Raw genomic sequence first — 23,896 nt, forward strand, 5'->3', positions numbered from 1 at the left:
TTTTCACAACACAGTCTTCGTTGTAGTTTTAAGAACTTTATTAGAATAAACAAAAGTGGTCGATAGTAAAACCAATTAAGCCAACTTTTGCCAAGGGTAAGGTACTTTAACAAGACACCTTGGCAAAATGCACTTAAAACCCCCCAACATATGTGCCATAGAGACAATGTGTGAGCAAGTTACTAGACAAGCACTTAACAATTCATAGATATCAACACTTCTATTTGGTGCAGTAAGTAAAACGTTTGGTTCAAAGAAAAAAAAAAAACAACTTTTTCCAACTTCCACTGCATTGGGCTAAAGGGCCATAGAATGCAAACCAACCAACCGACAGTGCAAAAGTAATTTTAGCGATTATTCAACTTGCAGTGCTTAAATACCGGCAAGGCTGGTTGAATCCACCAGCTAGCAGAGTGGGCGAAAAACCTACAAAGGATGTTTTTTGACACGCATAGACGCTAACCCCACTAGCACCAACTACCGCAATGGTGGTCGTTAAAGCAAACCGAAGCTTATGGTGCGCTATCTTCTATTTGTAGTGGAGACCCAAATAGGTTGTGGCTTTTCCCATTTTCCGCTTTCGACATTAATTGAAACTGATGGCTTACATTAGAATAACACCACAATAACACAACATGAACCTATCACCAATGTGGCCACACAATAGCTGGCAATGGTGGCCACCATGGCTCATATCTTTGTGTATGTCATGGTGTTACACAGCCTAGGGGTTCGTCCCTTTGGTGTGTTGGAGCCTTAAGTACACCATGAATAATTGTTTATTAAATGCATTCATGACTTCTGCTGGGCAGCTGAGTCTATGGGGGAAAACAACCGACCTACAGACTGACTATCAGCTTAGTCGGTCGACTCTTGTTTTGTGTGTGTGTGTGTTGAGTGCAATTAGGCATTTTAATTGTTTAGTTGCTATTATTGTGTTTGGTGAAAAGTTAAATGCGTTTATTGTCTGTTTTAGGTTTGTAAGGTGCATTTAATGCACTCACTTTTTTTATGTAGATTCTTAATTTGGCGTGTGGTGGATTTGTTGCATTTAACATTCAGAAAATTTTTTGTGATTTAATAGCAGTTTCTCACGAAATAGTTTCACGGCATAGTTAATTTTTTGTAGCTCACAAAATAAAAGATATTAAATAAATATGATTTTTATAGAAAATTTCATAGATTTTTTAATATTAGACCAAATCTTTTCCAAGTTTTTATTTGCGAAGAAAATTTCGTCGATGTTTTATTTTTATATAAAATTTCGTCGATATTTTGTTATACACTACACCACTATCGTAGTACAGGGTATTATTACCCATTGATAAGTATACCGATCGACTCAGAATAACTTTCTGATTCGATTTACCTATGTCTGTCCGTCTGGCTGTCTGTCTGTCCATCTGTCTGTCTGTCCGTCTGTCTGTCTGTCGGTCTGTCTGTCTGTCCGTCTGTCTGTCCGTCTGTCTGTCCGTCTGTCCATGTTAATTTGTGTACAAACTATAGGCCACAATTTTCATCCGATAGTCTTCAAATTTGGTATGGGCATTTTTTCGGCCTAGCGACGAAGTCTATTGAAATTGAAAAATATCTGTTCAGATTTGGATATAGCTGCCATATATTGGGTTGCCCAAAAAGTAATTGCGGATTTTTTAAAAGAAAGTAAATGCATTTTTAACAAGACTTAGAATGAACTTTAATCAAATATACTTTTTTTTACACTTTTTTTCTGAAGCAAGATAAAAGTAACAGCTGATAACTGACAGAAGAAAGAATGCAATTATAGTCACAAGCTGTGAAAAAATTTGTCAACGCCGACTATATGAAAAATCCGCAATTACTTTTTGGGCAACCCAATATATGTTCGTCCGATTTGCAGTAATACAGCAGCAATAAAATGGTCATTTGTTAACCGATTCTCTCCGAATTTGGCAAGAAGGGGTTTTTCATGAATCTCGACATTACTGGGTAATTAGCTCCCATATATATGTTCGTCCGATTTGCAGTAATAGTAATTTGTTCACCGATTTTCTTGAAATTTAGCAGGAAAGATTTCCTTGTGACTCTCAATAATATTTGTGAATTTCATAAAAATCCGTTCCTATTTGGATATAGCTCACATATATATGTTCTCCCGATTTGCATTAATACAGCAATAAAATGGTAATTTGTTAACCGATTCTCTCGAAATGTGGCAGGAAAGATTTCCCTGTGACTCTCAATAATATTGGTGAATATCATAGAAATCGGTTCCATCTATATGTTCGTCCGATTTGAAGAAATACAGCAATAAAATGGTCAACTTCGGCAGGAAGGATTTTCTTATGACTCTCGATGTTACTGGTGAATTTCATAGAAATCAGTTCAGATTTGGATATAGCTCCCATATATATGTTCGCCCGATTTTCACTCCCATACCCATTGCAAGCGCACTTATTGACCAATCTTCCTAAAATTTTGTACAACCCTTTACTCGACGACTTCCACAATATCCATAAAGTTTGGTCGGAATCGGTTCAGATTAAGATATAGCTCCCATGTATATGTTCATAAGATTTGGGGTAATTTGTTGTCATTCGTCAACCGTAGTTATTACATAACCTAATAACCTATCTTCTTTAAATCTCTTATATCTCTTTTGTGTGGGGACACTTCGCTCTGAATGTGGATATCGAATTTGTGCCACTGTATCCTATGACCGCCTACAACGCTGAACGCCTGTGTTCGAATCTTGGCTAGAAATCGAAAGAACATTAAAGCGGTTGTTTTCCCCTCTTCATGCAGGCGAGATTTACGAAGTAGCATGACATGCATGGATGGCACCTCAGACATTTCGACTCAAATATAGATATCAAATTCATGCTGCACTCTCAAATCCGTTTAATGTGAGCCCCATATTGCCATGGTCGGTAAATATGAATTGTTTTGGAGGGTGTTTTGATGCTGGGGCGGCCACCGGCACTTTACCTTAAAAAAAAAATGGAAATGAATTTCCGTTTAGGGTGTGCTTTAGGGCGTAGCCCAAAACACTTAGCCTCAAAATTGGATATCAGATTCGTTTTCTACGATCAAATACCATTCATTTGCCCCACATAGTGCCATAGTCGGTAAATTTGCACTATTTCGGGGGTGTTTTGGGAAAGGGGCGGTGCCCCAAATACATGGACCACATTTGGATATCGGATTCGTATTATACTCCCAAATAATTGCTTTTGTTCGCAAATAATTGCTGTTTCTGGAGTGTTTTGGGGTAGACCCCAGAAAATTGGTCCCGAAAGCGGTTATCAGTTTGTTGCTCTACTCCCCAATACCTTTTATTTGAGCCCCACATTGGCATGGTCAGTAAATAAGTCCTGTTTGGGGGTGTTTTTAGAGAAGGGCGGCGCCCCAACATTTGGTCGCACATTTTAATATCAGAATCGTATTCTACTCGCAAATACCTTTCATTTGAGTCCCATATTACCAAGGTCGGTAAATATGTCCGTTTGGGGCTTGGGGTGGTCCCCCTAACACTTGGTCCGACAATTGGATATCAGATACGTTTTCTAATCTTAAATATCTTTCATTTGAGTCTCATATTGATGTGATTGGGGTATATATATGTTTGGTAGGTTTTGGGGATGGGGAGCCCCCTTAGGTATCCCATCCGAAATTTGGATACCCAATTTTTGTTTCTAGGTTACTATAAGAAATCACACAGAATTTCGCTTAAATCGCACCACCCATCCCCGAGATCTAGCGTTTTTGGAAATTAGGGAAAGGGGGAGGATCCGTCCCCCTTCAGATATCAAAAAATGTAGTACACTATTTTCACCACGGGATCATTATGAATCATCAGTGAAAATTTCAAAAAAATCGGTTCGGAAGTATTGGAGTCTATAAGGAACACACAAACAAACATAAATTAATTTTTATACCCCAAACCAAAGGATGGGGGTAAACTAATCCAGTCATTCCGTTTGTAACACCTATATATTCTTGGTCGTCTTGACATCCTGAGTCGAGCCACGCCGTCCGTCCATCTGTCGAAATCACAAAAGCGGTCGAACGCATAAAGCTAACCGCTTCGGTCAAGAACCTGATATAGCTCCCATATAAACCGATCTCCCGTTTTGACTTGTTGAGCCACAATTTTTTTCCGATTAGGCTAAAATTTCGCACATATGTTATGCTATGACTTCCAACAACTGTACCTAGTAGGTCTATAACCAGATGTAGCTCCCATATTTTAGCAGAATCCGGTATGGGGTTCCCAAGATTCGACCCGGTCGAACTTTTATTTGTTATATTTTAGAAAAATTTTAGTCGAAATTTTATTTTATAGAAAATTTCATCAAAAATTTACACATACAAAGGTAAATTAGACAATAATGTTACAGCTGACTTGTGACCATGGACATTTGAGGAAATTCCTTCAACAATTATTCTTTCATCAAATTATTGGCCACATTTACGAAAAAGCTTTAACTTCCTTTAGTTTAAACCAGTGACCACATTCACAGCGCTTGGGACAATCTTTTTCCAGCCACATGTAATTGACGAAACGATTGTCATTGCCTTGAAATTAAAAAACTTTGGTATCGGTAACTGAATCCCTCTTCACTTCCAATAATAAGACTTACAAATACAACCAACAATGCGTCCATTGAATGCTGATGGAATTAAAGTGGGATTATCCTTAGTACCACTACCCCTTTTTATAACCGCCATGTGATAAGGATCACAATTTCCTTCCATAAAAGCTAAAATTTCCTTCTTTTGTTGTCCCGTACAGAGCTCAAGAGGATCTGGAAGTTCTGGAAACAACACCATAAATGGTATAATTTTGGAAATTTGTATGCACGCCTTAATATACTTACTCTTAAAGAGTTTTTGACTTGCAGATATACATCTTTTGAGCGCAGGTATTTCAAGCAAAATCTTACGAAAATACAAAGCCATTTTATGAGGAAAATATTTCAACTAAAACTCCAATTGTCGATAAGAAAATTAATTCTGACAGACAACTTTACCGAAATATGTCTACTAATAGCAACAAAAAATCATAAATCTATTGGAACCTCAATTGAAATATTACGATAGCACAAACAAATGTAAATGCATATTTGCCCCTGAAAATTCTATTGGGTTGCCCAAAAAGTAGTTGCGGATTTTTAAAAGAAAGTAAATGCATTTTTAATAAAACTTAGAATGAACTTTAATCAAATATACTTTTTTACACTTTTTTTCTAAAGCAAGCTAAAAGTAACAGCTGATAACTGACAGAAGAAAGAATGCAATTACAGAGTCACAAGCTGTGAAAAAAATTGTCAACGCCGACTATATGAAAAATCCGCAATTACTTTTTGGGCAACCCAATATTAAGGAACAGGGACAAACTTCTCATATATCAATCAGTGCTGTACGATTCAAGTTCAAGCTCAATAATGCCTTCTTTTTATAGCCGAATCCGAATGACGTGATGCAGTGCGACATCGCTTTGGAGAGAAGTTAGAACATGGGGTTGGTCACGGGTTAATTAAAAAAAATGGATTAGAATTATTTTCAAAATTTTTTGTTTTTTGGTTCATTAGGGGTATAATATCAATATCGGTTTGGTACTAAAACTAATAATGGCCTGGTGCTAAAACCAATAACAGATTGATACTAAAACCAATACCAGTTCGGTAATAAGGCTAGTACCGAACAGTACTAATCATTTTGTGTTTCATCCATACCATCCGTTATTGTTTTGTACCATACGGTATTGCTTTACTATCAATGCCGTATGGTACTGAAATGAGCACGTTTGGTATCAACTTTTCTCTGGGTGTAGGTAGTAAAAAGTACCATAAAGTACGAAATGGTACAAATTTGCCCAGCTCGAACAGAAAGGACTGGAATTGTATTCTTGGGCTCAAATTAAAGAACGTCTCGAAAAAAATTGTTTGGTAAAAAAATTTTGGAAAATCGAGCCGGAAGTGGGACAAATTGACACTATAAGGAACTTTCTTTGAAATTTTATCTGGAGCTCTGAATTTTGAAACAAAGGTACAATATGGCAACCTTAATGGGATTTTTGGAAATTTGTACATTTAGTACGGCAATTGACACTATAAGGAACATTCTTTGAAAATTGATCTAAAGCTACGAATTTTGGAACTTAGGTACAGTATGGCAACCTTAATTGAGTGACTGTTAGAGTTATTGAAAATTTGTACATTTAGGTATTAAAAAAAGTACCAAAACGTTATGAAATGGTTGAACTTTATGTAGGGCGGATGGATAGAGGTAGAATTTGGAAATTTGACTTAAAAGACATCTGGTGCAAACGTATGAGGGTGAAAAGAATAAACGGAAAATACTACTAATAACGGGAGAAAAAGTACGTTTAGTACCGCAATTGGCACCATTTGGTACTTTATTTACAGATGGAGCTAGAGGTCTGAAATTTCGCATGCAGGTACAACTAGAAAATATGAGAAGGATGACTAGATGATCTATTCAAAATTGTTACATTTTGGTACAATTAGGTACTAAAACGTACGAAATGGTACATATTTGACCAGCTCGAACAGAAAAGGCTAGAATTATGTTATTGGGCTCAAATAAAAGAGTGTCTCAAAAAATAAGGTTAAAAATAATTTTGGAAAATCGTACTGGAAGGACAAAAAGTACGTTTAGTACCGCAATTGGTACAATTAGGTACTGTCTTTGAATATTAAAATAGAGCTCTGAATTTTAAAAGTTAGTAGTTAGAGTTTTTGGAAATTTTTTCATTTACGTACTAAAAAAATACCAAAAAGGTACAAAATGGGTGAAACTTCACTTAAAAGGCAAAATGGAAAAATAGTACTAGTAACGGGAGAAAAAGTACGTTTAGTACAGCAATTGGTACCATTTAGTACTTTCTTTACAGATGGAGATAGAGGTCTGAAATGTTGCGTGCATGTACAACTAGAAAATATACGAAGGATGACTAAATGATCTATTCAAAATTGGCACATTTAGGTACCATTAGGTACTAAAACGTACGAAATTGTACATATTTGACCAACTAGAACAGAAATGACTAGAATTACGTTCTTAGGCTGAAATAAAAGAGCGTGTCAAATGTAAGGTTTGGTAAACATTTTTTTGGAAAATCGCACCGGAACTTTATGTAGGGCGGATGGATAGAGGTAGAATTTGGAAATTTGACTTAAAAGACATCTGGTGCGAACGCATGAGGGTGAAAAGAATAAACGGAAAATACTACTAATAACGGGAGAAAAAGTACGTTTAGTACCGCAATTGGTACTATTTGGTACTTTATTTGAAAAATGAACCAGAGCTCTGAATTTTGGAACTTAGGTACACTATAGCAACCCTAATTGGGTGATTATTAGAGTTTTTGGAAATTTGTACATTTAGGTACTAAAAAATTTCCAAAAAGGTAAGAAATGGGTGAAATTTAAATAGGGTGGATGGATAGATGTAGAATTTTGACTTGCGTTCGAAGTACGTTTAGTACAGCAACCGGTACCATTTGGTTCTTTCTTAACAGATGAAGATAGAGGTCTGAAATTTTGCATGCAGGTACAAAAAGGAAATATATGAAGGTTGATTAAATGATATATTCAAAATTCGTACATTATGGTATCAATAGTTACTAAAAAGTACCAAAAAATATGAAATGACACATATTTGCCCAGCGCGAACAGAAAGGGCTAGAATTATGTTCATGGGCTCAAATAAAAGAGCGTCTCAAAAAATGAGGTTGAAATAATTTTGGAAAATCGTACCGGAAGGACAAGTAGAATGTTTAGTACCGCTATTGGTACAATTTGGAACTGTCTTTGAAAATTTAAGCTCTGAATTTTTAAGCTTTTTGGAAATTTTTACATTTAGGTACTAAAAAAAGTACCAAAAGGTATCTGGTGCAAACGGATGAGGGTGAAAAGAAAAAAGGGAAAATAGTACTGGTAACGGGAGAAAAGGTACGTTTCGTACCGCAATTGGTACCATTTGGTACTTTCTCTACAGATGGACCTAGAGTTTGAAATTTTATATGCAGGTACAACTAGGAAATATATGATGGATGACTAAATAATCTGTTCAAAATTCGTATATTTTGGTACCAAAAGTGGTCTGAAATTTTGAATGTAGGTACATCTAAGAAATATATGAGGGATGACCAAATGATTTATTCCCTACTTGTACATTTTAGTACCAAATTAGTACCATTTGGTACTTTCTCTTCAGATGGAGCTAGAGGTCTAAATTTTGCATGCAGGTACAACAAACAAATATATGATGGGTAAATAAATGATCTATTCACAATACGTACATTTTGATACAATAATTGGTACAATTTGGTACTTTACGTGCAGATGGAGATAAGGGTCTGAAATTTAGCATATAGGTGTAAGTAGGCAAAATATATTGGGTGACTAAATGATCTCTTTGAAATTCGTTCATTTTAGTACCAAAACTTGTACTATTTGGTACTTTCTTTATAGATGGAGATACAGGCCTGAAATTTGGCGTGTAGGTGCAACTAAGAAATGAATGTTGGATGACTAAACAAGAAGGCAAAATATGTTGGGTGACTAAATGATCTCTTTAAAATTCGTACATTTTGGTACCAAATTGGTACCATTTGGTAATATCTTTAAAGATGGAGCTACAGGTCTGAAATTTGATATGTAGGTACAACTTAAAAATATTTTGGGTGACTTAATAATCTATTTAAAATTCGTACATTTTGGTACCATTTGGTATTTTCTGTTCAGATGAAGCTAGAGGACTAAAATTTGGCATGTAGGTATAACGGGGAAAATATGATGGGTTAATTAATTATCTATTCCTAATATGTATATTTTGGTACAAAAATTGGTAACATTTAGAATTAGAGATCTGAAATTTGGCATGTAGATACACGAAGGAAATATATAATGGGAGACTTAATTGTCTATCTATCCAAAATTCGTACCTTGTGGTACTAAAAAGTGCAAAATAGTACGAAATAGCTTATCTTCACCTACAGCAACAGCTAGAATTAAGTAATTTTACAAACATTATCGCAGGCTTGACAAAAATACGACTTTTGGAAGAAAACGTACTAATTGTGGCGCATTTGTACATACTTTGGAAGTATATAATAGGCGACTAGAAAATTGTTTTTACTCGTACATTTATATGCTCAAACGTATAAAATGGTACATTCTTTAGGTAGGGAGATTGAGAAACAGTGACACCTTAGGCGACTAAATGATTTTTCCGATATACTTGGTCCTTTTTGGTATTTTCTTTACGAAAGAGGACAGATTCCTTAAATTTTATATGCAGTTATTACAAAACTTCATAACATTATAAGCTGAGTGACTACCTTCGTTTTCGGAAGTTCTACACTAAAAAGAGGGTATCAAAAACGATGCTAGCGAAACGGACCACCGGCAAGCTAGCAATTAAATATTTGTAAATTTGCAAGTTTCATCACAATTTTGTTTTTTAGTTAAACTAAGACAAAGTTTTTTTTTTCAAATATTAAAACAAAATACATTTCAAAACATTCTTACCACACTCCATATAAAGTAAATATTGATCTAATTTTTCCCCTATGAAACAAATCCCATATGAGAATACCTTAAAACATATATCCTGCTGTGATAATGCCCAGTTTTTGTAATGTAACGAAATGTTACTCATTCTAATGGTTTTGTTACCATTTTCAAAATATTAATGACTCTCTGTTCACATAGAGAGGCCGCAATGGCGATGTTGTTGGATTAGGATAACTAGGGATGTTTCTAGACAGGAGCAAAAGCGAAAAGGGAAACAAGGTCAAAGGATCTAAATGCCGCAAATGGCACTGCATGAATCGTTATGTGTAAAATGAATGAAATCAGTGCAAATGGATGCTCATTTTCGTTTTTGTGTGCACAGGCGCTGCTCGTGGAGTTTTGGTTGCATTTCATCAAATTAATGATGAAGCGCTGTTTATAAAGATCCGTCCAAATGGCACCATCAAGCAGCACTAGCAGCAGACCCACACCACCACCAGTGGCCAACAACAATAAACAAATTAGAGCATAAAATCAAAATAAAAATTATTTAGGGGTGCTATTATAGAGCAACGGGGCCACCACATTAGGATCAAACGAAAAAAATCCAAAAAAAAGAGCAAAAGCGGCATCCACAGTATTCGGGCCGAACATAAAACTATCTGAATGGAAACGAAACATTGTGTATACAAAGTTCAGTTATTGCTACACCGGGTAATTATCACCACGGGCTATAAAATGTGTGTTCCTCTTCATCACCATCACCATCACCACCAAAGTGAGCTGCTTGCCTGTTAAAAATCATAATCTTTCTCGAAATCCTTCTCGCACAGCAAGCAGGCGAAAGAACGCATGCGCACAGATTAATATTAAGCATGTTTTTTTGCAGTTTTTTTTTTGCACTTAAGCTCTAAAGACAACAGCATCAACCAAAAGCGGATTTAATTGGAAACAATGGCAACGACCAACCAAACGATGGTACATTCGTGTAAAATCGTCATTAAAGACACTTCACTCTAAGTTGTCATGATTATCCTGAATGAGGGGATAACACATATTGCTAAGGCATCTCAGTCAAGTATTTGGCACATGCGCTAGACGGCACTCGACTTTGCCGTTGTAGTAGTCGATGACAATGTTGATCCCCTTCTATGGAACAAAGCCTCAAGTACTTGAGTTTGACAATGTCCCCTGATTAAGAGTTGTGTGTTGGCAAAAACTAAACAAATATTTTGTTAGCCTTGTTTTGCTGTAAACAAATCCTAGAAATATGACAGTGGGATTTATAATCGAACTGTGTTAGATGATTTGGATTTGTAGAGTTCTTAAAATTTTTAAAGAATTCTGCATTTTAAGCGGTTGCTTAATACACAGAAATATAAACAAACTTTACGGTGTTTTCTCTATGAAGAATTCAAGTGGCTGGCCTTTGTTCCCATTCTTTTAGCAATACTCCAGATTATAGGTCATTGTTTTGTAAACACTGCCTAAGCTATAGAGATTTTTCGTCAACTCCAGGATTTTAGAAAGAACAGGTAAGAGCGTGCTTAGTTCGGCCGGGCCGAATTTTATATACCCTCCACCAGGGATCACATTTGTCGAGTTCTATGTATGCGGTATCTCTTTTTAGGCAAACAAAGAATATTGAATAAGAACTGTTATGCTATTGGAACCGTATGAAGTTATAGTCCGATTCGGACCATAAGTGAATGCTGAACATTGTAGAAGTCATTGTGTAATTTTTCAGTTCATTCGGACAAGAATTGTGTCTTGTAGGGGCTCAAGAAGCAAAATCGGGAGATAGGTTTATTTGGGAGCTGTATCAAGCTATTGATCGATTTAGAACATATTGGGCACGTGTGTTGAAGGTCATGAGAGAAGCGGTTGTACAAAATTTCAGCCAAATCGGATGAGAATTGCACCCTCTAGAGGCTCAAGAAGTCAAGACCCAAGATCGGTTTATATGGCAGCTATATCAAAACATGGACCGATTTGAACCATACTTAACGCAGTTGTTGGAAGTAAAATTTGAGTCAAATCGAACGAGAATTGCCCCATCTAGAGGCTCAAGAAGTCAAGACCCAAGATCGGTTTATATGGCAGCTATATCAAAACATGGACCGATTTGAACCATACTTAACGCAGTTGTTGGAAGTAAAATTTTTGTCAAATCGAACGAAATTTGCGCCCTCTAGAGGCTTAATGAGTCAAGACCCAAGATCGGTTTATATGACAGCTATATCAAAACATGGACCGATTTGAACCATACTTAACGCAGTTGTTGGAAGTAAAATTTAAGTCAAATCGAACGAGAATTGCCCCATCTAGAGGCTCAAGAAGTCAAGACCCAAGATCGGTTTATATGGCAGCTATATCAAAACATGGACCGATTTGAACCATACTTAACGCAGTTGTTGGAAATAAAATTTGAGTCAAATCAAACGAGAATTGCGCCCTCTAGAGGCTCAATAAATTTGCGCCCTCTAGAGGCTCAATAAATTTGAATCAAATCGAACGAGAATTGCGTCCTCTATTGGCTCAAGACGTCAAGATCCAAGATCGGTTTATATGGCAGCTATATCAAAACATGGACCGATTTGAACCATAATTAACGCAGTTGTTGGAAGTAAAATTTGAGTCAAATCGAATGAGAATTGCGCCCTCTATTGGCTCAAGACGTCAAGATCCAAGATCGGTTTATATGGCAGCTATATCAAAACATGGACCGATTTGAACCGTACTTAACGCAGTTGTTGGAAGTCAAATTTGAGTCAAATCGAACGATAATTGCGCCCTCTAGAGGCTCAATAAGTCAAGACCCAAGATCGGTTTATATGGCAGCTATATCAAAACATGGACCGATTTGGCCCATTTACAATCCCAACCGAAATACACTAATTAAAAGTATTTGTGCAAAATTTCAAGCGGCTAGCTTTGCTCCTTGGAAAGTTAGCGTGCTTTCAACAAACAGAAGGACGGACAGACGGACGGACATGGCTAGATCGACTTAAAATGACATGACGATCAAGAATTGCGAGAATTGCGCCCTCTAGAGGCTCAATAAGTCAAGACCCAAGATCGGTTTATATGGCAGATATATCAAAACATGAACCGATTTGAACCATACTTAACGCAGTTGTTGGAAGTAAAATTTAAGTCAAATGGAACGAGAATTGCGACCTCTAAAGGCTCAAGAAGTCAAGACCCAAGATCGGTTTATATGGCAGCTATATCAAAACATGGACCGATTGGATGTGATACCAAAACACCACGTGCAAAATTTGTGTCAAATCGGACGAGAATTGCGCCCTCTAGAGGCTCATGAAGTCAAGACCCAAGATCGGTTTATATGGCAGCTATATCAAAACATCGACCGATTTGGCCCATTTACAATCCCAACCGACCTACACCAATAAAAAGTAGTCGTGCAAAATTTCAAGCGGCTAGCTTTATTCCTTCGAAAGTTAGCGTGCTTTCAACAGACAGACAGACGGACGGACATGGCTGGGCATGGATGGGGTCTCAGACGCATATTTCGAGGTGTTACAAACAGAATGACGAAATTAGTTTACCCCCACCCTAGGGTGGAGGGTATAAAAATATTTTTTTTTTTCAAATCATATTTCGGCATAAAGCGATTTGGATTTCTGTTTTAAAAGGAAAACCAAATATTCAAAGTAACCCCCCACGGAGTAATTGTGAGCTCCACACGGGCTCAAATATAATTATCACGGAAAGCTTGGCTGAAAGCTATCGGGCGTGTCCATAGGTTGCACATATTTATGCTTTGTAGCTGCAAATGCGGCCGCGGGCAGTCAGTGATTTCGAGAGGAGATACTCAATGAGGGCTCAGGTGGCACTGGTTTGGCTAGGTTCGAGTGGCAGTCTATTTTCTAGGCACACTCATTTAGATTATTCAAGTCTGTTGTGGTGTCACAGTAGCGACAGACCAGGCCTCTGGTGGGAATCGAACCCACGACGCCCGCACTGGTAATTTGGGCACGCTTCCAACTCGCTTCCAATGATACTCGAAATGACAAGGCGGCCTTCAAATAACCAATTGCCAACATCAGCGCCTGTCCCAAGTGAGAGGTAGTTGGAGCAGAGCGTTGAATCTTGAAGCAAGCGGCTCGTGACATCGAGGGATGCACATGCGGTCCCATATAACCCATGCGATAGGGGCGCTGGGTCAGTAACCCGCAACCGGAATATTTTAAGGATTACTCCGAGAAACAAAGGAAAAGGATCAAGTATAGTCCAAATTATGGACTGCATTTGGCATAGGTCTTTGGCGATTTCGAGAGGAGAGTCTTAGTGGGGGGTCAGATGGCACATTTAAACAACCAATGCCCAACATCAACATAAGTTCCCAGGCAAGGGGCGGTTGGAGGTGAGCGTCGGATTTTGAAGCAAACGGCTCGCAACATCGAGGGATACATGTGCGATCCCAAATAATCCATGGGGTTAGGAAAACCATAAGAATTAATCTGAGAAACAAAATAGTAAACAGGACTCCCCTACCGTTGACAACCGATGCGAACGAAAAAAGGACCATGATCCGCGGATCTGTAACTAGAATGTCCAAATTTGTTTAGAGAAGTAATGGAGAAGTAGAAGGCGGTTAATATCGCCTTACAGGAAGTCCGATGGACTGGTAATGGAATGACAACACGAAACGGTAACGAACTGTACGATCGCCACCAGGACAAGAGGCATGAATTTGGCCGTGGATTTGTGATTGGAGACTGAAACACCTTGTCTCCAGTTTTACTCCGGTGGATGAGAGGCTAGCCACAATCCTCATAAAAGCTAACTTTTTCAACATCAGCCTTATTTGTGCCCATGCGCCGAAGGAAAACAAGGACGAGCAAACTAAGCATTGTTTCTACGAGCTCCTGGAGAGACAATACGATCGTGGCTCTGCTCATGAGATTAAAATGGTTCTGCGATCCAAAAACATGGAGTTAGCAGCACTAGATTTCAACATAAAAAAAATTTACAAAGCCATATCGGTTGTCCCCAGATCACAAAGTAGTGAACCAAATTAATCTCGTTGTGGAAGATAGAAGGCATTCATCCAACGTGTTAGATGCACGATCGATCCGTGGAGCGAGCGTAGAAACGGGTCATTACCTTGTTGCAGCATGGCGAGAAAAGTACGATCTGACACTGCGCGTAAGCTGAAAACACAACAGATGGCAACGGTATATTTCACTCGACTAACCCAACTGCTAGATGTAAGCACTTTTTGTCCCGATGAGCGCATTGGCAATCCAATGCCCACTCCATGAAAAATGCTGCGAAATCCGTACTTTGGTACCAGAACCCTCCCCCAAGAAACCCATGGTACGACCAAGAGTGTCGAAATGCTACTGAAGCCAAGAATGCGGCATATAGAGCAACTCTGCAATCAGTGTCAGATTAAGGAGAGGTATCCGGAGAAAAGGAGAGAGGAGAAACGTCTATTCCGTAGGAAGAAAAAAAGGAAATGGAAATTCGTGAGTGTGAGCGAATTGAGATGTGCAGGAGTCAGAATGAAGTCCGGAAATTTTACCAAAGAATCAAACATCAAATCGATGGATTTGTTGCAGGCACAAATACAGAAAGTGTCATGGGCCATGAAGGGAACAATTTCACTAGCTGCTAGTGTTCGACGATGGGGGCGAAGAGAATGCCGCCGAATTAATCCTTGATGATGGTATAGAACGTTTATCACCTAGTGAGAATCAGGAATCAGGGCATTGATATTACTGAAGAACAACAAGGCCGCAGGGGCCGATGGGTTGTCAGCTAAACTTTTAAGACCGGAGGCAACGCGCTTATAAGGCATATATATTAGTTCTTCCGCGCGATATCCTAGTCAGAATGAGGTCCAAAAGGTATAGATCCTACTGAAGAACAACAAGGCAGCAGGGGCCGATGGGTGGTCAGCTAAACTTTTAAGACCGGAGGCAACGCGCTTATAAGGCATATATATTAGTTCTTCCGTACGATCTGACTAGTAAAACGCATACCCCATAATTGGAACCTCGGCATAGTATGTCCCGAGCACAAAAAAAATGAAACAAGACGGAATGTGCTAACTACAGAAGAATAAGTGTCCTCCCCATCGCATACAAGATACTCTCGAGCGTACTGTATGAAGGATTAAAGAACTGAAGGTCAACTCTGGCCGTCTCCTCGTTGACTACAAAGCATTTTTCCACGGCCCCATACCATCAAAGGGATTACAGTATCGCTGCAAAATTAATCAGACTCTGCAGGATGACACCTGCGGATACACGTTCCTAAGTAAGAATGGGAAAGAATCTCTCCGAACCATTCAATACCAAACGACGTTTCAGACTAGAAGACTGCTTATCGTTTGATCTCTTTGATACCCTGAGGCAGTACTTGGTGTGTTTGCGAGAAAAATTCTTCGTAAAATTTATGGACCAGTTTGCAATGATGGAGAGTATCACTTCTAAAAGCCCGATGGAAGGATCGAAACTTGGTGTCAGATATTTTAGAAGAAGCGCAGAAGATCGAGGCGCTTGTAACGCAACTCTACGTTTGGGCCATGGGAAAAATGTTCTGTCATAGCCAATTAAAGTAAAGTTAAGGATTTGTTAATGTGAAACAAGTAACCGTTGCGAACCCACCACCATGGATTGTGCTAAAAATTTACACAAAATAAATTTAGTTGAACGGCACAATTTTACTCTAGGTAATTAATTTCTGCAAAACCAAACAATAATTATAGCTTCCAGGAATACAATAAAGATAATCGAGCGATCGGTTTATTAGGGAGCTATATCAGGTTAAAGACCGATATGGACCGTACTTGACACAGTTGTTGGAAATCAAAAAACATACTCCGTGAGAAGATTCAGCGCCATCGGAAAACAACTGCGGCTTCTAGGGGCTCGGGAGATCTAATTGGAAAATCGGTTTATAATGATGCTATATCAGGCTATAGAGGGATTATAGAACGTATTTGCAACTGTTGTTGAAAGTCTTCACGTTACACTTAATGCAAAATTTTAGATAAATCGGACAAAAATTGCAGCTTCGAGGGTCTCCAGACATAAAATTCGGAGATCGGTTTATATGGGAGCTATATCAGGTTATAGACTGTTTTCGTCCATACTAAGCACAGTTGTTGGAAGCCATAACAGAACATTACAAGAGTCAAATCGAGATTTCGGCTTACATAGGAGCTACGTCAGGTTATAGACCCATTTGGAGCGTACTTAGCAAAGTTAATGGAAGTCGAAACATAACACTTCATGCAAAATTCCATCCAAATCGGATGAAAATTGAGGTCTCTAGGGGCTCAAGAAGGCAAAACTGGAGATAGGTTTATATGGGAGCCATATCTAAATTTGAACCGATATAGCCCATTTGTGATCCCCAACGACCTACATCAATAAGAAGTCTCTGTGCAAGTTTTCAAGCCGATAAATTTATTCCTTCGAATGCTTTCTTGATTTTTACAGACGGACGGATGGGCGGACATGCCAGGATCTACTCAGAATGACAAGAATAAATACTCGTTTGCTTTATGAGGTTTCAGATCAATATTTCGAGGTTTTAAAAACGTAACGACTAGATTAGTATTCCCGCCATCTATGATGGTGGGTATACAAATAACTAAAAATGAAACATCTATAAAATATTTAAATAAAAAAATTCTATAATCAAATCCCACTGACAGATACAAATTGACAGATCCTACTGATTAGTTCGAAGTGGTGGCTGACGAAATCGCTATCTAGGAAACCAATCAGTGCTATTACAGCAAGACATTTTCCGCCTTTAATCTTTAAAAATATGGTTTTTTTCTTTTTGTAAGAAAAACAGAGAACCCAACGGTCTGCAGCCAGACAATATCTGATTGTATCAAATAAAATATTTCAAAATTTTCTAGAAAAATTAAATTTTGACAACATTTTCTTTAGAAAAAATATTTTCTGTACAAGCACAGTCATCTAATTGACATCATATTCACACACACATATATAATGGAAGGTAAAATTTCTTATTTGAAACTTACCACAGAAACACGGCAAACATCTGAAAAGAAACCCCAAAAACAAAATAAATATATTAAAATAATTTAATTTTAAAGCTAATAAAAACTTAGAGTTTACTGCTCATAAAATATCCTTTTAATCATGGCGCCTTTATGTAAATAAATATTAACAGCCTTTGGGAATATGCCTCAGCTAAAAATGTTGCTGAGGCGAAACCACCTTTTACAATAATCAAAGGGTAAACTAAGCTACTGTTCTTAATTCAGGGCGAGCAAAATTTCCTAAGTCTCAATGTAAAACCCTCCTTCATTTAGGCAAATACATTTTCAAGCAATTAAATTAAACCCTCAACAACAAAAAAATACAAAACAATAGCAAAAAAAAATCTAAATAAGGAACTAAAAAGCTGAACAAAATGCAGAGGTATGAAAAATTACCTTAGGCCATTTAAAAACACTAAACAAGGAGCAAAAAAACTAGTTAACGTTGTCTAGAAGGCAAGCAAATCAGGTAACACCATGTAGATTTTTTCTTGCTGTTGACCTATGCACTGAAAAAAAAAATAAAAATAAAAATAGTTTTCAGGACCATACAAAAGTAAATGTGGCTATTATTTCTTGCAAAAAAGAAAGTTTGCAACACTTTAAAATGGATTTTTCGATTAATGTCATATAACATGCAACAGTTCAAAAAACACTATTAGTCTTTCGTACACTGAAAAAAAGTTGGACCAAAATTAAGGAGTTTTCCTTATTCGAAGGGATTTTGCAATAAAAACGAGCCAAAGAACCAAAACTACATTTCCCATGAACATTCCACAAAGGAACAGAGGCAAACTTCTGACATATCAATAGGTGTTGTCTGATTCAAGTTTTAAGCTCAATTATAAGGGACCTCCTTTTTATAGCCGAGTCCAAACGGCGTGCCTCTTTGGTGAGAAATTTTTACATGGCTGCCATACTAAATGGTACAGTAGCTCACAAATGTCGACAGCATTCAGAGGGGAAAACACCCGTTCATATTTTTTTCTGATGTTCTCGCCAGGATTCGAACCCTTGCGTTAAACGTCATAGGTGGACATGCAAACCTCTGCGATACGGTGGCCCCGTCTGATTATGGATGTGCGCAACTATCAACAGGAGGCCCGGCACGGAATAGCTGTGAGCACCTGGTCTGTCTGGAACATTGAGGTCCGATATGTGTGGTGTTCATTGCTGCTACGAGAAGCTTAGCTGCGAGCTACCGTGCGCGTCCACAGATTGCGGATAATGGAATGCTTCATACGAAGTAGCTGCAACGGCAGTCCTGAACACTCAGCGGTATCGAGCGGAGAGTTTCAGTGAGAGACCGGGCGGCACCGGCTCTTGCACATATACTGAGTGCCTATGACGCTCGATATGACGGGGCCGGCTATGGACCTCTTTAAATAACCAATGGCCAAACTGTTCCCGCGGCGATCGGTCCTTTGGACCGGAACGAGCTTGCTCATCTGCAGGAGCACAACGAGGATCGCCGGCTCTACATGCAAATGTGATTACAACAACATCAACTGGAGGTATACACGCAATCTATGTCGAACGTTCCGACTTGACTATACCTCATTTATTCAAGCTTTGAGTAACTAGCGTCAGGTGAATGCCTGGTAGTATAGGTCACAATTGTACAACCTGCAAATGTTAGTCAAATTAGTCTTCTGAGAGGCTGACTATATTGGTACAGGACATTGCAACGTAGTCAATACTTTGCATCCATTCCAGGGCAGGTTACAGCTCGTTGACATCGACCGATGATGTATGCGGTAGAGCTGGCAAACTATCGATAATCGCAACATTCGATATTTTCGATAGTTTTAATACAAAATATCGATAGTATCGATACTATCGTTAATTTTCCATCACATATATTTCAAACGAAATTGGGAAATTAAAATCAGGAGATCGATTTATATAGAAGCAATACCAATGCATAGGCCAAATAAAATCAAGTTTAATAAAGTCAGTGGAAAGTCATCAGACAAATCATTGTTCAAAATGTTAGCCTAATCGGATGAAAATTACGCCCTCTATAGGCGCAATATATCTTAAAGGATTTATTCAGTGTCGGATTGCTTATTTTTGTTTAGTTTTGCAAAAAATTTATTTTTTGCGATAGGTGCCATTTTCATCCGGTGGGCTTAAATTTTGTAAAATGATTTATCTCACGACTTTCAACTGACTTTATTAAATTGGGGTTTATTCGGTCTGTGCATTGATATAGCATTTATATAGAAATCGATCTCTTGATTTTTACTTTTCAGCTCTGGCAGATACTCCGGTTGGTGCCTCTCCCAGGAAAAAAGAAAGAAAAAAAAAAGGAAAAAGACGTTAAGTTCGGCCGGGCGGAAATTTGGATACCCACCACCTAGAGTATATATGTAAACCACCGTTCGTCAAAATCCGGTGATACATGCATACCTTATGCCCCATAGCAGCTATATTGAAATATGTTCCGGATTGGAAAAAAATTGTTCAATTGTGTATAACAAAATATTGGCCTTGTAAGTGGCTATATACAAACAAACCGATCTGAACCATATACGACAGGGATGTCGAGAAGTCTACTATAAGTCACAGTGTCAAATTTCAGCGAAATTGGACAATAAATGCGCCTTTTATGGGCCCAAGACCTTAAATCGAGAGATAGGTCTATATGGCAGCTATATCCAAATCCTGACCGATCTCGGCCAAATTGAAGATGGATGGCGAATGACCTAACACATCTCACTGTCCCAAATTTTGGCGACATCGGATAATAAATGTGCCTTTTATGACCCCAAAACCTTACATCGAGAGATAGGTCTATATGGCAGCTTTATTCAAATCTTGACCGATCTCAGCCAAATTGAAGAAGGATGGCAAATGTCCTAACACAACTCACTGTCCCAAATTTCGGCGACATCGGATAATAAATGTGCCTTTTATGGGCCCAAAACCCTAATTCGAGAGATTGGTCTATATGGCAGCTTATTCAAATATGAACAGATCTGTGCCAAATTGAAGAAGGATGGCGAATGTCCTAACACAACTCACTGTCCCAAAATTCGGCGACATCAAACAATAAATGCGCCTTTTATGGGACCAAGACTTTATATCGAGATATCGGTCTATATGGTAGCTATATCCAAATCTAGACCGATTTGGTCCAAGTTGCAGAAAAAATATCGAAGAACCTGACACAACTCACTGTTCCAAATTTCGGCGAAATCGGACAACAATGCGCCTTTATGGCCCCAAAATTTTAAATCATGAGATAGGTCTATATTGCAGCTATATTCAAATCTGGACGAATCTGGGCCAAATTGAAGAAGGGTGGCGAATGTCGTAACATAACATACTGTCCTAAATTTCGGCGACATCGGACAATAAATGCGCCTTTTATGGGTCCAAAACCTTAAATCGAGAGATCGGCCTATATGACAGCTATATCCAAATTTGGACAGATCTGTGCCATATTGCAGAAGTATGTCGAGGGGCTTAACTTAACTCATTGTCCCGAAATTCGGCGACATCGGACAATAAATGCGCCTTTTAAGGGCCCAAGACTTTAAATCGGCAGATCGGTCTATGTGGCAGCTATATCCAAATCTAGACCGATTTGGTCCAAGTTGCAGAAAAAATATCGGAGAACCTAACACAACTCACTGTCCCAAATTTCGGCGAAATCGGACAACAATGCGCCTTTTATGGCCCCAAAATTTTAAATCGTGAGATAGGTCTATATTGCAGCTATATTCAAATCTGGACGGATCTAGGCCAAATTGAAGAATGGTGGCGAATGTCCTAACACAACATACTGTCCTAAATTTCGGCGACATCGGACAATAAATGCGCCTTTTATGGGTCCAAAAGCTTAAATCGAAATATCGGTCTATATGACAGCTATATCCAAATCTGCACCGATCTGGGCCAAATGGAAGAAGGATGTCGAGGCGCTTAACTCAACTCACTGTCCCAAAGTTTGGCGACATGGGACAATAAATGCGCCTTTTATGGGCCCAAGACCTTAAATCGGCGGATCGGTCTATATGGCAGCTATATCCAAATATCGACCGATCTGGGCCAAATTGAAGAAGGATGTCGAAGGGCCTAGCACAACTCACACTCCCAAACCCAACAAAATCGGATAATAAATGTGGTTTTTATGGGCCTAAGAACCTAAATCGGTGGATCGGTCTATATGGGGGCTATATCAACTTGTTTATGGACAAAAAAAGATTCTGTGCAAAGTTTCAGCTCAATATCTCTATTTTTAAAGAATGTAGCGTGATTTCAATAGAAAGACGGACAGACAGACGGACGGGCATGGCTGGATCGTCTTAGATTTTTACGCTGATCAAGAATATTTATACTCTATAGGTTCGGAAATGGATATTTCGAAGTGTTGCAAACAGAATGACAAAATGAATGTACCCCCATCCTTCGGTGGTGGGTGTAACAAGCACACTTAGTCGGCCACCCATTGTTGATGAGGACTCCATCAGGTCAATCTGGGCTAACATGGGGCTATATTTTTTCTTTCTATGCTACAGGGGCGATTTTTTCAACATGTACTACCTTTCCAATAGAGCTTCAATAGCCTCTCTATACAAGCATTCACTGAAGTAAACTTCAAGTTTTTCTTCTCCAAAGGCCATGTTGAACTCAACGCTTTCAATTTAAACGCGAATGCGTTTTACTTTCAATTTTTGGTTGCTTTTCTTTTCTTTCCAAGCACTAAGACTATTTTTTAATTTATCCGCCAAATATGGATGTGCGTTGCTTGGACCGGCCATCAGAGACTCATAGCCAATATACGCAAGCCATTTAATTTAGTTCCTTAGAATTCTGGAAGCACAGACAACCAATAACACAAACAACCATAAAGCATTTGTGGTTGGCTGCTTCTTTTTGACCAAGTTATGAAATGAAATTAAATGTGAAGGAAGAAGAGCTTCGACAAGACAAAAAAAAAGTAGAAGCGTGGGAATAAATGTTTTCATTGTACATCGTTGAGTGGTCAGTGTATGTCTGTCGGACGTTTGGGCAGCCTCAGATGCAGATGCTGACTGAGGCTGTTGCATTTTCGAAAATAAATTGAATGGCAAGTCACAAGTCATGCAGCAGCCTCATAAAGCTATGCCCAAATGGCTGTGCTGGGATGACTGAAGTTTTTTTTTTTTTTTTTTGCCATCTTTTTCATTAATGCGCCAGTAGCTGTAGAGGAAGATCCTTTGGGCCAAACACATGCTACAATAAGCTTTGAGTTAGTGGCTGTGAATGTATGGTACATAAAGGTAAGGCTTGTTGGAAGCCCTTTTTCATTGATTGTAGTGAAAGAAAAGAATAAAAATTAACTTAATTTCGTTAAAAGAAAATGTGAACATACAATAAAAAAAATCTTTAAAGTTTTCAAAAAAAGGTGCTACAAGATTAGAGTTTAATATAAAAAATCAGTTGAAAAATTTAATTTTGCCTTCAATTTTGATGTAAAAACTTTTAGGAGAGTGAGAAAGAAGTAGGGACAGAAATGGCCAACCTGTATGCTATGGTTCATAAGGGTGAGTCTTGTCTTGTCTTACACAGGTGTTCTTCGACGCTCGCTCGTCCATTACGCAACTTTTTCAACCTTACCTTCCATGCGGGAGTCTTACCGGCGTTGGAAGGTTGCGAACGTTCAGCTAATACCCAAGAAGGGTGAGGCGAATAACCCTGCGAATTCCTGGACAATTGCGATATGTTCCGCTCTCACCAAGGTTATGGAGAGCATGGTTAATCACCATCTTATGAGGCATTTAGAGTCTAATGGCCTTCTTAGCGACCAACAGTATGGGTTCCGCAGAAAATGCTCTACGGCCGACCTCATGGCATTTCTGTCGAATTGTTGGATTCGGTCGCTCAATCCACCAGTTGGGTGAGAGTAAGGTTGTGGCTGTGTGGGTCTGGTACGGTGCATTTTTATCAAAGCTTGTCGGATTTGGTATCGGCAATGGCTTCGTTCGATTAATTTTGAGCTTTCTCAGAGATCGCACTATACGAGTCGTTACAGATGGGTTCCCATCCAATGAGCATAAATTGACCGCAGGTGTAGCTCAGGGCTCTATTCTTTCTCCATCTCTTTTTCTTATATTTACCAACGATTTGTTGAGTCAGACATCGAATCCGATCTACTCATTTGGGCATGACAATAATCTCTATCATTCACACTCATTCGATCATAGGCCGAGTCTTCGAGAGATTGAGGACGAGAGGTTATGGATGATACACTCTGCCAGGATTTGCTGGCCATTACTGAGTGGTGCCGAATGAATTGAGTGGATTTGAATGCACGGAAGACTCAGTG

The 23,896-nt window shown here is 38.6% G+C and overlaps 2 protein-coding genes across 2 annotated transcripts in view; one reads left to right on the forward strand and one right to left on the reverse strand.

Annotated features, from left to right (window-relative positions):
- LOC106081994 (transcription factor Sp9) overlaps positions 1-23,896 on the forward strand; it is a 208,268-nt gene that overhangs the window by 135,216 nt on the left and 49,156 nt on the right. The window lies entirely within an intron of this gene.
- On the reverse strand, positions 4,245-5,027 carry LOC106081995 (cytochrome c oxidase subunit 5B, mitochondrial-like). The gene is made up of 3 exons (XM_013244288.2): positions 4,860-5,027; positions 4,623-4,796; positions 4,245-4,557 (listed from the first exon to the last, which is right to left on the reverse strand). Exons 1-3 carry the CDS (start codon positions 4,939-4,941, stop codon positions 4,451-4,453), a joined length of 363 nt encoding a protein of 120 aa, XP_013099742.2. The 5' UTR covers positions 4,942-5,027; the 3' UTR covers positions 4,245-4,450.

Source organism: Stomoxys calcitrans, chromosome 4 (genome assembly GCF_963082655.1).
Source record: "Stomoxys calcitrans chromosome 4, idStoCalc2.1, whole genome shotgun sequence".
Classification (NCBI taxonomy): Eukaryota; Metazoa; Arthropoda; class Insecta; order Diptera; family Muscidae; genus Stomoxys; species Stomoxys calcitrans.

What these genes read in the sequence shown, in the direction of transcription:
- LOC106081995 (XM_013244288.2), bottom strand. Translation starts at nt 4,941, where the DNA reads ATGGCTTTGTATTTTCGTAAGATTTTGCTTGAAATACCTGCGCTCAAA. An exon ending in AAGTCAAAAACTCTTTAAGA is followed by an intron (nt 4,797 to 4,859) that starts GTAAGTATATTA and finishes TGTTGTTTCCAG; the next exon opens with AACTTCCAGATCCTCTTGAG. An exon ending in ACGCATTGTTGGTTGTATTT is followed by an intron (nt 4,558 to 4,622) that starts GTAAGTCTTATT and finishes TTTAATTTCAAG; the next exon opens with GCAATGACAATCGTTTCGTC.